This window comes from Gigantopelta aegis, chromosome 9, assembly GCF_016097555.1.
Source record: "Gigantopelta aegis isolate Gae_Host chromosome 9, Gae_host_genome, whole genome shotgun sequence".
Taxonomy (NCBI): Eukaryota; Metazoa; Mollusca; class Gastropoda; order Neomphalida; family Peltospiridae; genus Gigantopelta; species Gigantopelta aegis.
The window spans coordinates 40,448,202-40,465,041 of record NC_054707.1 but is presented as its reverse complement, the minus strand read 5'-3'; the positions used below and the strand labels follow the sequence as shown (position 1 = coordinate 40,465,041).

General features: G+C 39.3%; 1 protein-coding gene across 1 annotated transcript in view; it reads right to left on the bottom strand.

Annotated features, from left to right (window-relative positions):
* Window positions 1-802: 802 nt before the first annotated feature.
* Window positions 803-16,840, bottom strand: part of LOC121382110 (endothelin-converting enzyme homolog) — a 53,043-nt gene continuing 37,005 nt past the window's right edge. Inside the window, exons 11-14 of the mRNA XM_041511611.1 lie at window positions 7,266-7,337; window positions 6,183-6,278; window positions 3,848-3,921; window positions 803-1,119 (exon numbers count right to left, since the gene is read on the bottom strand). Coding sequence (XP_041367545.1) covers window positions 1,020-1,119; window positions 3,848-3,921; window positions 6,183-6,278; window positions 7,266-7,337 — 342 coding nt within the window. The 3' untranslated portion in view covers window positions 803-1,019. The remainder of the gene's footprint in view (window positions 1,120-3,847; window positions 3,922-6,182; window positions 6,279-7,265; window positions 7,338-16,840) is intronic.

The window sequence follows — 16,840 nt, the reverse complement described above, 5'->3', positions numbered from 1 at the left end:
AACTTGGGATGCATGGAAATTTATAATCTAAATAATAAATCTTACGTAATGTGTGATTTCAATTATCACAAACGGTTGTAACAGTGAAAAATACGCCATAGTGTTTAAAAACTAGGGTTTGTCTCTTTAACGTCTCAATAAAGAGGCCACTACATCGACTTCCCTCTCACAGACACCTAACCATTACCTCCTGTCCTGGGCCCCTTTCCACGAAGCGATCTTAGCCCTAAGATCACCGTAACTGCACAGCTAGTATATGCACTTAAGGTGATCCTAGCGCTAAGATCGCTCTGTGGAACGAGGCCCTGGACTGACAGCGCGTATAGCTGATATGAGGTGTGTGTCCAGAACGATTTGCGTGAACCAGGAAAATCAGTTTGAAATTAAAACAAAAGAAAATTACGTTGGAGGCCGCACCCATCATCAACATTCCTGGATACGTTACTATATTAACTAGTAAATATAATCAGGGCGGATCGAGGATGATGTAAAGGGGGAGTCACAAAATTCTAAAAAGGGAAAGTTTGAATCTGCCGAAAGCAAATTAACCAAGCTCCATAGGGAGCACTATCTGTAGACGGTTAGGAGGGGGGTTCCTGGAAACCTTTGTAATAAAGATGCTAAGATACGCGTTTTCGGGGCAATTTAGTGTTGGATATTGAGGAGGATGAATTAAAGCAAAAAAAAAAAAATCAAACGTGCGTGGGGTCACGGGATACCTGTGACCACTCACTGGATCCGCTTTAGTTTGTTGCTTTTTTTTGTGCTTTTTTTTTTTTTTTTTTTTTTTGGGGGGGGGGGGTGATTTTTAAATATACTTATATTTCGTATTGTTTCTTTTTTATGTTATGTCTTCTTCTCGTTTTTTCGTTCATTCTTTTTGTCTTACAATGTTGTTGATACAAAAACATTTGTTCAAAGTATATTCATTAAACGTCATAACCCCCACCCTGCAACAACACTCTCCGTTCCTCATAAGCTAGAAATGTACCATACACCAAGCGTCATTACTGAGATTTTCAGTACATATCACATTTGATGCTAGAAACCATGTTGGATGACGCGGGGCAGTTAAAGACTCGTTGGAATTCCGCGGACTGTCGTAATGCCATATTCACTCTGAAAATAAACAACAAAATATTGCTTAATACACAAAGATTGAAAGTGTAGAAGAGCATCGTCAAGTGCTATTTTTAAGACAACAGGGTAATTTCAGCCAGTCGTTTGTCGCTAATGCTTGCTGGAGGGGGGACGTAGCCCAGTCGTAAAGCGCTCGCTTGATGCACGGTCAGACTAGGATCGATCCCCGTTGGTGGGCCCCATTGGGTTATTTTTCGTACCAGACTGATATATCAAAGGCCGTGGTATGTACTACCCTGTCTGTGGGATGGTGCATATAAAAGATCCCTTGCTACTAATGGAAACATGTAGTGGGTTTTCTCTCCAAGACTGTGTCATTAAATTTAAATGGAAATAATCATACTGGTGTACTTACCTTGTTTGACACCCAATAGCCCATCTCTATTTTTGTGCTGGGGAGTCATAAAACATCCATTCATTCATTCATTCATTCACTCATTCATTCATTCATTCACTCATTCATTCATTCACTCATTCATTCATTCATTCACTCATTCACTCATTCACTCATTCATTCATTCATTCATTCATTCACTCATTCATTCATTCATTCATTCATTCACTCACTCATTCATTCACTCACTCATTCATTCATTCATTCACTCACTCATTCATTCATTCATTCATTCATTCACTCACTCATTCATTCACTCATTCTCATTCATTCACTCATTCATTCATTCATTCATTCACTCATTCATTCATTCATTCATTCATTCATTCATTCATTCATTCATTCATTCACTCACTCATTCATTCATTCACTCACTCACTCATTCATTCACTCACTCACTCATTCACTCATTCATTCATTCACTCATTCATTCACTCATTCATTCATTCACTCACTCATTCATTCATTCACTCATTCATTCATTCATTCACTCACTCATTCATTCATTCACTCATTCATTCATTCATTCACTCATTCATTCATTCACTCATTCACTCATTCATTCATTCACTCATTCATTCATTCACTCATTCATTCACTCTAGGACTATATTAAAAATTACCAAATACATGTATTTGACATCCAATAATGATTAACCCATGATTAATAAATCAATGTACTCTAGTAATGCTTGATAGACTGGTTTTTACGCAGGACTTTATATTGGGGGCCAACCACATGACCTCGGTGGCGTCGTGGCAGGCCATCGGTCTACAGGCTGGTAGGTACTGGGTTCGGATCCCAGTCGAGGCATGGGATTTGTAATCCAGATACCGACTCCAAACCCTGAGTGAGTGCTCCGCAAGGCTCAGTGGTTAGGTGTAAACCACTTGCACCGACCAGTGATCCATAACTGGTTCAACAAAGGCCATGGTTTGTGCTATCCTGCCTGTGGGAAGCGCAAATAAAAGATCCCTTGCTGCTAATCGGAAGAGTAGCCCATGTAGTGGCGACAGCGGGTTTCCTCTTAGAATCTGTGTGGTCCTTAACCATATGTCTGACGCCATATAACCGTAAATAAAATGTGTTGAGTGCGTCGTTAAATAAAACATTTCTTTCACTAATGCACATCAGCTGGGTTTTTTGTAATTGTTTAAACAAAGTCTTAGAGGAAACTGCAACATTTTATACGCATTTTCCCACAGAGTGGCCTTTGATATACTAGTCGTTGAGGATGGAAAAACTCCCGATTCCAGAATGGGTCTACGACCCAACCAACCCATGCTAAATTCTGCAACAAACAGACGAGGAGACTGTATATGTGTGTGTGTGTGTGTGTGTGTGTGTGTGTATGTATATGTGTGTGTCTGTGTGTGTGTGTGTGTGTGTGTGTGTGTGTGTGTGTGTATGTATGTGTGTGTGTATGTGTGTGTGTGTGTATGTATGTGTGTGTGTGTATGTGTGAATCTGTGTGTGTGTTCCTGTGTGTGTCTGTTTATTTATGTGTGTGTATCTGTGTGTATGCCTGTGTGTGTATGTATCAATGTGTGTGTGTATGTGTATGTGTGTGTGTGTATCTGTGTGTGTGTCTGTGTGTGTGTGTGCCTGTGTGTGTCTGTGTTTGTTTATGTGTGTGTATCTCTGTGTGTATACCTGTGTGTGTATGTATCTCTGTGTGTGTGTATGTGTATGTGTATGTGTGTGTGTATGTATCTCTGTGTGTGTGTATATATATCTGTGTGTGTGTGTGTGCTTGTGTTTGTTTGTGCGTGTGTGTATGTGTGTGTGTGAATATCTCTGTGTGTGTATGTATCTCTGTGTGTGTGTGTGTGTGTGTATTTATGTATGTATGTGTGCGTGCGTGTGTGTGTGTATATGTATCTCTCTGTGTGTGTGCCTGTGTGTGTCTGTGTTTGTGTGTTGAGTGTGTATCTCTGTGTGTGTGTGCCTGTGTGTTTGTCTGTGTGTGTGGTGTGTGTATCTTCTGTGTGTGTGTGTGTGTGTGTGTGTGTGTGTGTGTCTGTGTTTGTCTGTGTGTGGTGTGTGTATCTCTGTGTGCGTGTCTGTGTTTGTCTGTGTATGTGGTGTGTGTATCTCTGTGTGTGTGTGTGGTATCTGTGTGTGTGTGTGTATGTATGTGTGTGTGTGTGTGTCTGTGTGTATATGTATGTGTGTGTGTCTGTGTGTGTGTATGTCCAGGACATCAAGCTTGGTCCTTACTTGGATATAAATAAGCACGACATTTCAAGACTGCTTTGCGTGACAGCACGTGGCTGACGTTTAAGTAAAACCATCAAACTTGCATCAACTTACTTGACATTTTCCTGGACGATACCTCTCACAGCCTGTTTGAAAGCGTCCTTGTTATTTCGATTGAAGCAATTTGCCTGCAAAGACACCAAGGTACAGCAACTGATAGATAGATAGATATATAGATAGATAGATACACACACATACACACACACACACACACACACACACACACACACACACACACACACACACACACACACATACATAGCTCAAAAGGTATCGTGGCAAGTCTGCAAAGTTGCGGGCGGTTCGGTGCCATAGGTTCGAGTCCCAGCAACGGTACGGGGCAATTTGTGAGGCAAGAAAGGATTTAATTATCCCCTGCGCCAGTGCGTTAATATATATGTATGTAACAGTCAACCTCGACATACATACAATATATAGATATTTATACATCAATACATACATACATACATACATACATACATACATACATACATGTATGTAATAGTCAACCTCGACATACATACATACAATATATAGATATTCATACATCAATGCATACTAGCCAGTGCCAGGTCTGCCCACTGTTTCATGCACGTAAGCGGGATCGACCGCGTAGATTGTAGGCCCCATGCATGTGGTTGAGTTAAAGAACATCGTTTTTATGGATGCTTCGATAGCTCAGAGCGTATCGTGGTTAGTCTTGCAATTTGCGGGCGATTCGGTGCCACAGGTTCGAGTCCCAGCAACGGCATGAGACAATTTTTGAGGCCAGAAAGGATTTAATTATCCTCTGCGCCAGTGCGTTAATATCTATGTATGTAATAGTCAACCTCGACATACATACATACAATATATAGATATGCATACATCAATACATACTAGCCAGTGCCAGGTCTGCCCACTGTTTCATGCACGTAAGCGGGATCGACCGCGTAGATTGTAGGCCCCATGCATGTGGTTGAGTTAAAGAACATCCTTTTTATGGATGCTTCGATAGCTCAGAGCGCATCGTGGTTAGTCTTGCAATTTGCGGGCGATTCGGTGCCACAGGTTCGAGTCCCAGCAACGGTATGAGACAATTTTTGAGGCCAGAAAGGATTTAATTATCCTCTGCGCCAGTGCGTTAATATCTATGTATGTAATAGTCAACCTCGACATACATACATACAACATATAGATATTCATACATCAATACATACTAGCCAGTGCCAGGTCTGCCCACTGTTTCATGCACGTAAGCGGGATCGACCGCGTAGATTGTAGGCCCCATGCATGTGGTTGAGTTAAAGAACATCCTTTTTATGGATGCTTCGATAGCTCAGAGCGCATCGTGGTTAGTCTTGCAATTTGCGGGCGATTCGGTGCCACAGGTTCGAGTCCCAGCAACGGTATGAGACCATTTTTGAGGCCAGAAAGGATTTAATTATCCTCTGCGCCAGTGCGTTAATATCTATGTATGTAATAGTCAACCTCGACATACATACATACAATATATAGATATTCATACATCAATACATACATACATACTTAGATAGATATATGATACAACGACCACTTGATAAACAATTTATTGAGAATGTTGCTACTAAAATGTATATTTTTGTGTACAATGTATTTTTGTTTAATTTCGCATTCAAAACGTGTAATGTCAAACTGTAACTTTTGGACTAGATCTATAAAATAAAAAACCCAGTGTGATTTATTTATAATAATGTGCAATTAAATATACCCGTTTTTTCCCATTGGTCGAATCTGGACAGTTGATAATGTTGGGTTCTAGTTACATAGCTATTCTAAGAAGACAACCCTCAGCCCCTTCAACATGAGACTAACATCTAATTCCAGTGGATATTGTTTAGTCTTATTTCTATCAGTTATAGTAATCAATTTCTTTTTTAGATTAACCCAACTAGTTACTGGCCACAGACCACAATTAATTATGCTAAATTTTTCTATATAGCCTTAGTGGCTATAACATTTTTATTAATATCAGCAGGCCCATGGATTTTGATATGTGCCTTTGTCTGCCTAGGGGAAACATACCCTGAAAAGGACAACCCTTGTTGTCTTGCTCTTTCTCCCAGCATATTGGTTTAAACAAACACACCCTCTAAACCTGGCCGGAGTACACCCATTTTACACAAAAAGAATTACTTTTGCATGGGCCAGAATTACCACAAACAAGTCTTCAATGTCAACAAGTTACACATGTTTACAAACTACATGCTCTTCCCTGTCACTTCAGTCAAATAAGGAAATACAATTCATGAAATAATCACAGTCAAACAAACAGCAGACTACTTGCGCGGATAAATTTCCGGACAACCAAATGGGAAGATAACTGTGATCTGAGGCCTACTGTGTTTGCGGGAAATAAAAAAAAAAATACCTGTGCGTATGCCACGAAGAACATCTGTTCATTAGTGAGCGATAGACCCGGGGTTCGCTTCTCTGGGGCGTTCTGTTTCGTCCATTCTTGATATGCCTGGGGAAAACAAATGAACAATTTAAAGATACACTTACGTCCTTCTTGTTAAATTTCAGGATAACTTCGACTGACTTTATGAGTTTAGAGTTGTTTCTCTTCTAACGTAAGTCACTTTTGAACGGTCAACCTCCATCGGTGGTGTCGGCCATAAGGCTGGTAGGTACAGGGTTCGCAGCCTTATACCGGCTCTCACCCAGAGCGAGTTTCTCTCTCACTAACCACTAACAACTAACTCACTGTCCTGGACAGACTGCCCAGATAGCTGAAGTGTGTGTGCCCAGGACAGCGTGCTTGAACCTCAATTGGATATAAGCACGAAAATAAGTTCAAATAAAAAAAATCAAAGGTCGACCGACCTCGGTGGTGAAGTGGTTAAGCCATCGGACTTAAGGCTAGTAGCTAGTAAGGCCACTACATCTATTCTCTCTCACTAACCACTGACAACTAACTTCTAACTCACTACCTTGAACACACAGCCAGATAGATCAGGTGTGTGCCAAGGACTGCGTGCTTGAACCTTACTTGGATAGAAGCACGGACATAAGTATATATGAAATTGAAAAATAAAGCGTTTGACATCCAATAACCGAGGGGCGGGACGTTGCTCAGTGCTAAAGCATTCGCTTGCTGCGCGGTCGGTCTAGGATCGATCCCCGTTGGTGGACCCATTGGGCTATTTCTCGTTCCAGCCAGTGCTCCACAACTGGTGTAACAAAGGCCGTGGTATGTACTATCCTGTCTGTGGGATGGTGCATATAAAACATCCCTTGCTGCTAATCAAAAAGTGTAGCCCATGAAGTGGCGACAGCGGGTTTCCTCTTTCAATATCTATGTGGTCCTTAACAATATGTCTGACGCCATATAATCGTAAATAAAATGTGTTGAGTGTGTCGTTAAATAAAACTTTTCCTTCCTTCCAATAACCGATGATTAATAAATCAATGTGCGTTTATAATGTCACTAAAGCAAACAAACTTTGTATACCTTAAATGCAATTTCAATTCCACTGGTCTCGGCAAGGGCTTCCGGTGCGTACCTCCGTGGCTGTACTCTAACCTACAACAAAATTATTCCTCGTTTTTATTAATACAAATCAAAGTAAACCACCTAAGATTTTAAAATATATGTATTTATATTTTTCGTTTTATTGTCATAATGTTTAGTGTTTAAGGATATTAGAATATCAATTGTTTTTTAAACGTTGTTGTCTTTATGATTATCATGATTACTTCACGTATTAAAGGATATTAGAATTTGTTGTTGTCATTGTTGTTACTTTTGTTGTCATCATCATCATTATCGTCATCATCGTCATTTTTCACCGCGTTGTGGTCGTTGATTTGTTTGTGTGTGTGTGTGTGTGTGTTTGTCTATGCGTGTGTGTGTGTCTGGCTGTGTGTGTACGTGTGTGTGTCTATCTGTATGTGTGTGTCTGTGTGTATCTGTGTGTGTATGTGTGTGTGTGTGTATGTATGTGTGTGTATCTGTGTATGTGTGTGTATGTGTGTCTGTGTGTGTGCCTGTGTGTGTCTGTCTGCGTGTGTGTCTGTCTCTCTCTGTGTGTGTGTGTGTGTGTGTCTATGCCTGTGTGTATGTGTGTATGCATGTGTGTGTGTGTGTATGTGTGTGTGTGTGTGTGTGTATGTATGTGTGTGTCTGTGTGTGTCTGTCTGTGTGTATCTGTGTCTGTGTGTGCCTATGCCTGTGTGCGTGTCTGTGTGTGGGTGTGTGTCTACCTATTATTTTGTTCAAAGAGGACTGACAATACAATGCTAGTTTCATCCACTTCTAGAACCTTCTTGCACTCGCTCCCAATACTAATTAATTTTAAAAGACACTGTTAGCAATAAACAAGAAGTGTACGTTTCAAGGTCTGTGTCAGGTATGTGGATTTGACATTTACGTCTGATGTAGAAACTAGTTTTTCCCACTGCGGTTAATCTCGCCTCACTTCAATAAGGCCTTTGATCGTAACGTGGGCAATAAAAAGCTAAACGACAGTTTGATGACGTGACTGACAATCAAACGTAACATCACGTCCTCTTCGTACCAATACGGATCACGCCAATTACGGAAACAAATCTGATATAATTATGGAGTTTAATGGTTATTAGTAGTATAGTACCGTGAATGTTAGTGGCGTGCAATACGCGCAGTCGCAGTCTTTGCTTCATTCATTACATTAATTCCACTCTCGGGTGGGGGGAGGCAGGGGGGAGCACAGACACACACAATATGAGCATGTGCAGAAAACACACCATAAACACGTGCGATCGCATTCGCGCGTACACACACACTACACACACACACACACACACACACACATACACGCATACATACATACATGCATACATGTAATAGTCAAATACGACACATACAATATATAGATATTCATACATCAATACATACATGTGTGTGTGTGTGTGTGTGTGTGTGTGTGTATATTAATTTAAAAAACGCACACACCACACAACCACTGAAGCACACATGCATGTATATGCTCGTGTGCATTACACAGATACACGAATGCACCCTAAAACGCAACCGGTTTTTGGATGCACCTGTGCTTATATTAATAATAAAACTGACATGAGTTATTACTATTATCCTGTTCAATTATTTAGACCGAAAGTTTTTGGCAAATGTTACGTTTATTTCCTATTCGATATTTGTTTTCTTTGCATTTACATGAAAACAAACCCAAACCCCGACAGGTGTTATATACAAATCATCATATAAAATGCACGAAGTTGACTTAATTCCACTTTTTAAAAATCTCTGTGTCGTTTGAATGTACGTTATTTCTCCTATAAATAACTACGGTCATTTGCATATCAAAACATTGGGATCTGAGGCTACGTGAAGGTCATTATAGCTTGTTTCACTAAATCAAGGTTATTATTGTTTTGCAGTGTGTAACAGCATTGTCTAATCTTTCCGTTAAACATAGATGTAACCCTTTCTTGTAGGTGCATTATATTTAATAAATTTAGCTAATATATTATGTATTTGTATTTTATTATATCAATTATATATTAGCATACCATACCTAACCTAACACAACTGAGGTGTAGCACAGTAATAAACACAAATCACCTCACACACCGCAGGAATGTGCTTTCCAAATTTATAAATAAATTTAATGCAGGGCCGGACCCAGAAGACCAGGGGGGGGGGGATAAAATGTCAAAGGCCACCAACATCAAATAATAATAAAAATGTTATTTAATTTGCCTCTAAATTGGGAACTCATACGTATATATATATATATATATATATATAGTATTTAGGGTGGTGCTAGGGGCTGGGGTTTGGGGGGTGGGGTGTTACATTTGTAATGCGAAAAACCAAAGGGCTATTGTTCGGAGTCGTATGGGTTCAACCACTTTTTCATCCCGCAGACACAGCCCTGAATGTTCAAAATACGATAGCATTGCTTGGTCAATAACATCATTATTTCGATCTATGACTGCACGTGCTATTGTAGCAATGTGTCAACCACGTAAAATACAAGTTAGGTAGGGTATATAAATTCATTGAAAATGTAGTAGTCGACATTCTTGTTATTGTTATTTGAGGAAAAATATGGGTAAATCGAAAAACACTTCAGTTGATGTAAAATTGTGTATTAAGAACGTTTTCGATTATTTTGAAGATGAATATCAGCGCGGTAGACCTAGGTATGCTTCTTATCGAATTGTCGATCGAGTTGCCGCTGCACTTAAAGTTTCGGTTTCAACAGTAAAAAGAACTGTAAAAAATCTAAGCTCTACACTTAAAAAACGCGACCGAAAACTCATCGATTTATTTGATAAAGATGTTATTAGACGACGAGTATACAGATTTTATAGAGAGGGCGAATTACCTACATTACATAAGATTAACGTTGGCTTTAAGGGAGGAATGTGGAATCAACATATCCATATCAACTTTATGAAGAACACTCCATGACCTCGATTTTAAATACCAACATATGTCTACAGCCGAAAAAGTGATTTTTGAGGACGCCAATATATCAGACAAGAGACTGTCCTATTTCCATGAAATATCCAGTTTACGAGAACAGGGGTATTTAATAGTGTATCAAGATGAGACCTGGGTGAATGTCAACCACACAACATCCCACCACTGGACAGATATCCACCCGGGCACAAGTACCGCCAATCACCTGCCGAAATCAGACGCTGCTGATCGAGTTCCTAAACTCTGTTCGGTGACTGGGAAGGGAAAAAGACTTATTATTTGTCATGCTGGCTGTGATAAATATGGATTGATAGATGGCTGTGAATTGATCTTTGAGGCTAAAAAAACCAGACGGAGACTATCATGGTGAGATGAATCATGACAATTTCATCAAATGGTTTGAAGAACAACTTATGCCTTCTCTACCAGAACCTTCTGTTATCGTCAGGGATAACGCAAGCTACCACAGCAACGTAACTGAGATTACACGATGTCCTGCACTAAACGCTAAAAAGGAAGAAATTCAGTCGTGGCTACGAAAAAAAAAATATACCTTTTGAGAGTAACATGACAAAGCCAGTTCTTTATGAACTTGTGAAAAGTAACAAATGTGCAAAGCAATTTGTTACTGATGATATTGCTGAACGCCATGGGCACTTGTGTCTAAGACTGCCGCCAAGACATTCTGAACTCAATCCGATAGAACTGATCTGGAGTCAAGTTAAAGGGCACATAGCTCGTCATAATGATGGTAAAATGACCACGGTGTGGAGAGAACTTGCACATGCATTGAACTCTGTCGCACCTACACACTTCTCTGACGCAGTTAAACATGTAATAAAGATCGAAGAAGATTTTAGAAAACAAAATAGTTTTATAAGAAATAAAATACCCCCTGTGATAGTCCCCCTTAATGAAGATAGTGATGAAGAAATGAGTTCGTCGACTGATTAAGTTATTTCTCCATACCCATCAGGAGTGTTACTTTAATGTATGCATGAACTCTTTAACACCAAAAACAATTTATTTCCATATCATTCACTATCAAACAACCTAACAACCTATAAACTAATCGACTAGAAATGCATATAGACTACACATACATACGAGATTTAGAGAATAACTAACGAGCTACGAGGAATTACGGATTATCTGTCCCGAGTGAATTAATGTTTTACAGCATTAATTCACGAGGGACAGATAATCCGTAATTCCTCGTAGTGAGTTGGTTATTCTCTTTATTACCCATTGTCAATCTTTAACGATTTTAAAAGTATATTTACGTTCTCGCTGCTGTAACAACTAACAAGCTCTACCAGCCATAACAATATATTCATACGCGCCGTTACCGGTGCACACCCAACAGTATCCACCAAAGAATAGTTCCAAAAAACCCCAGTCAAAATAATAAAATAAAAACATTTTTAAACATTTGTACATATATTTTGATTTTTAATTCCGTAAATATTCGTATTGTAAAAACATATTTGAAGTTCGTAGTAATAGTCTGACCAATGAATGGAATCATGAATGAACAAAAAGTAGTCCCGGCAGTATGTAATTGCCAATCAAATCTTGTCTTTTTAAAGCCAGCCAATCAGTGACTGTAGAAGCAATCTGCACACTGTGCAGAGATCGAAAAAATATTACCCCGTATATTTGAGCCCATACGGGTAATAAAAATGTTTATTTAACGACACACTCAACGCATTTGATATACGTTTATTTGGCGTCAGACAAAACGGTTAAGGAGCATTATGACAGTGAGAAAGAAACTCGCTACCGCCACATGGGCCACTGTTTCCGATAAGCAATTTTGATAAGCAATAAGGGACGTTTTATATGCACCATCCCATAGACAGGATAGCAGATACCACAGCCTTTATACATCAGTTGTGGTGCACAGGCTGGAACTAGACACAACCCAATGGGTCCACCATGTGGGATCGATCAGTCGACCTACCATGAGCGAACGCTTTACCTCTGAGCTACGTCCCGCTCCATATACAAAAGAAGCCTTAAGTGGGGTTGGGGTTGTGCAAAGGGTCACAACTCCACCATTCGCATGCATACCATATTCTTCTCTCTCTCTCCCTATAACCATAGATTAAAATATGTTGAGTGCGTCGTTACATAAATGACGTCTCTCTCTTTCTCTCTCTCTCTCTCTCTCTCTCTCTCTCTCTCTCTCTCTCTCTCTCTCTCTCTCTCTCTCTCTCTCTCTCTCTCTTCAGCGCGCGCGCTTGTGTATTCCACAATATTATTATAATATTCGATACATATTTTTTTTTCAAACTGAGGTTTTGTCACTTGAACTCCCCACCTGAATCCGCGCCTGCTTCATGTTTACAGATATTTTCTTAAATATAGGTCATACTACGATTTGTGCGGATAGGATGATAGATCCGAACATTAGTTTGAAACGCACTATAGAATGATGCTTTTGATATGCAAATGACCTTAGTTATTTATAGGAGAAATAACGTGCATTCAAACGACACGGAGATTTTTAAAAAGTGGAATTAAGTCAACTTCGTGCATTTTATATGATGATTTGTATATAACACCTGTCGGGGTTTGGGTTTGTTTTCATGTAAATGCAAAGAAAACAAATATCGAATAGGAAATAAACGTAACATTTGCCAAAAACTTTCGGTCTAAATAATTGAACAGGATAATAGTATATTTATAGAGCTATTGCACTGCAATTTTATATTTCCTTAAACGTAATAACGTAATATTTTACAAGCAAAAGAAAATAAAGATGAAAATTAATTTCATTTACAAAAGAATGACATTTCCGTGTACAAAGTTGAGTACATTATCTTAAACTGTTTGCTTAAATACGTTACGCTTCTGTACACTGAACGTAAGTGTGACGGAGCATGCTCTTATTTCTTTTCGCCTGTGGCGATATTAATTGTTTTAGAGGGCCGTGTGCAGTCTCAATATGCACTTAAGCCCAGATGGGCACTTTGTTACGTAATACTTCCGCGCGACCGTGGTCGAGCTGTGCCTAATACACACCCAGCCCAGTTGCGGAGGCCATGTGGCCAGTAGTTACGTAATACCTCCGCTAGTTCGGTACGTTCGGGCTATTGCTGGCGAACTAGGCGACAACCAGTCTAGGCTTGTAAGAAAAAAATACCGCTTGGTCATTGTGGAAATATACACATCATAAGATTCGGTTAAATAGCTAGGGTTTTAGAGATATCGGGGAGAAACATATTGGAAGGCTTCCAGGGAGCGCGTCCATTTGGACTTGGTAATTATATATTTTCTGCTCTGTGGTATAACCTTGATGTGATTGATGTGACTTTAAATATTTTAATACTGTATTATACCAATATTATTTAGACGGTGCTGCCGGTCATCTGACGCAGTAAACTGTAGGCTCACTGTTCTAATATATATAAGGCTTATCCAGTCATCCTAGAGGATCTAGGTAAACTGTAGGTTATTGTCTTTATTGTGATAGGTACCAGTATTAATTCTGTGTTACAAGGTTACTGAATGAGTAGTTAAGGGTTAATTAAAAATTAACCAGTTAGGAATAGAGTTGTAATTCCTTTATTAATTAAGTTCCCCTGGCAGCGTTTCTCAATTATCACACGTTACCGAATGAGTAGTAAGGGTTAATTAAAAATTAACCAGTTAGGAATAGAGTTGTAATTCCTTTATTAATTAAGTTCCCCTGGAAGCGTTTCTCAATTATCACACGTGTGGGTGTTGTGTCACGGTGAAGTGATTAGAATATTGTGTAAACTAGACACCTCGAGATTAACTAATTAAGTGATCAGTTCTGGGTTGTTATTATTTGTTGTTGTTAATTAACTACTGCGGCAGTACATTTGTCAGCGTAGGTTAATACAGATTCCAAAGTGTATTGTGTTTTTGTTGTGTTTTCTAGTGAACTAAACGTGCTATATTACATATACTTTATATAAGATCGTATCTGATCATACCTAGACGAGCCACACGCGGGTATAACTGCCCGTTACAGAGAGATCTAATAGATATACAGTTAGGAGAGATATTTGGATAATCGTGTTTCATTCAGTTACGGGTATTGTAGGATCCCCGTGACAGTAAGAATCTAGGAAAAATGGCAGTGGATCAGTGTATGCCCTAAAGGTATTACAAAGGTGAAACGACCACGTGCTTGGTATACAAATTTGTCTCTGCTCTGGTTATATGAACGGTAAATTAATTAATTTCACACTTCACTGACACTGACATGATCGCCAAGTGAAATTAGCAAGATAGGTCATGGGAATGGAGCCATGGTCTGGATGTGTGTCGGTTTAGGGGGTGGGAGAGTTTGCTGCGTATCTTAAATACCCACATGGATATGGTAAAAATGTACCTTCCTCGCCAGACCTCCCTCTCTCCATCTCTCTCTATATCTGTTTGTCTCATTCTGTCTGTCTGTCTGTCTGTCTGTCTCTCTCTCTCTCTCTCTCTCTCTCTCTCTCTCTCTCTCTCTCTCTCTCTCTCTCTCTCTCTCTCTCTCTCTCTCTCTCTCTCTCTCTTCCCCTGTCCCTGTCTCTTTCTCACTTTCTCATTCTTCCTCCGTCTCTCTCTGTCTGTCTCCCTCCCTCTCTCTCTCTCTCTCTCTCTCTCTCTCTCTCTCTCTCTCTCTCTCTCTCTCTCTCTCTCTCTCTCTCTCTCTCTCTCTCTCTCTCTCTCTCTCTCTCTCTCTCTCTCTCTCTCTCTCTCTCTCTAAGAATGAATGTTAACAACACCCAACACCAAACTTCAGATCGGCTACTAGGTGTCAAACAAAGGTAGGTATATGAATAGGATGAATTTAAAAATAAAAGTTATATAATTATGCGACAAAGACCAGTGTACAGAATTGAAGAATGAATGTTTAACGGCACCTCAGCACAAAACGTTCTCCTGCGTGTGCCGTTCCTCAGCATTATTGTTATTCATTTATTCATCTATTCATTTATTTATCCATTCATTCATTCAATCATTCATTCATTCTGTGCACGTGCGTATCTCCAAGTTCCTTTTCCCCTCACTAACTCTCCTATATCTATTAGTATGTGTGATTTTATGCAAGTTCATGTGCACCCCTATCCATGCACATATATATATAGTACTACGCAATTATTTCGAGTCATGTCCAATTACATCTATCCTCATCAGAAGTGTTTACACCTCGCTTCACGCGTAGCTCGGCTAGACTGGCCCGCGGGCTTTATCTTGACCCGACACCGAATGGAGTTCAAGGCATAGACAAGTGATGGAATTAGGTGAAAATATGACACGCCCCGTCTTGTCCTTGCATTTCCCAAATACCAAAACTGCATCATAAGCTGTCGTGTTAACATACTGAATTATTATTGTACATAACACAGAGGTAGGTCATGGACGGATGAACAGACCTATTAAAAGACGAATGGGCATACCGGGTCTAGACAGACAAATTGGACGAATGGAGGTATGGACGAAGAGACAGTTCTGGATTTTAAATTTACACAAATACAACATGAAATTGCTGTCTTTTATGAAATAAATCAACCTCTTCTGAGAGTATTCAAACCAGCGACTTTGTGAATAAGTTCAACGCTATACAATATTATTACTGTGTTCTTTCGAGAGGTGTTCCGACACCATATAACCGTAAATAAAATGTGTTTGAGTGCGTCGTTAAATAAACCATTTCCTTCCTATGAGAGGTGTAATCAAAACAAAATAAATTACAAAACAATATGCTATTGCTTTATTGACAGCTTGTCAAGATAGAAGAAAAACCAACAAACCAACCTTACATTGTTAGTAGAATATACCATATTCCAGCCTTTCGATATTAATATAAACGACCAAACCTCAGCCTTACGATGTTTGTACAAAAGACCAAATCTCACCGTACGATGTTTACAGAAAAGACCATACCTTACGATGTTTATACAAAAGACCATACCTTAACCTTACGATGTTTAGACAAAAGACCATATCTGAATCTTACGATGTTTACAGAAAAGACCCTATCTCAACCTTATGATGTTTATACAAAAGACCGTACCTCAACCTTATGATGTTTATACAAATGACCATACCTCAACCTTACGAACCTTACGATGTTTGTACAAATCAATATACCTCAACCTTACGATGTTTACAGAAAAGACCATACCTCAACCATACGATATTTGTACAAAAGACCACACCTCCATGTTACGATGTTTGTACAAAAGACCATACCTCAACCTTACGATGTTTGTACAAAAGACCATACCTCAACCTTACGATGTTTGTACAAAACAACATACCTCAATCTTACGATGTTTACAGAAAAGACCATACCTCAACCATACGATATTTGTACAAAAGACCATACCTCCATGTTACGATGTTTGTACAAAAGACCATACCTTACGATGTTTATAACAACTATAACTCATTCTTAAGATGTTTGGCACAAGCCGTATTTGGGTATTTGTACCATTATTTATATAGAGTAGAAATTTTATCCTTCGTAAGGTTGAGGTATGGTCATTTGTATGACCCCAGTTCCTCCAAATCTTACGATGTTTATAGAAAGGACTATACCTCAACCTCACGATGTTTATAGAAACAAAAAT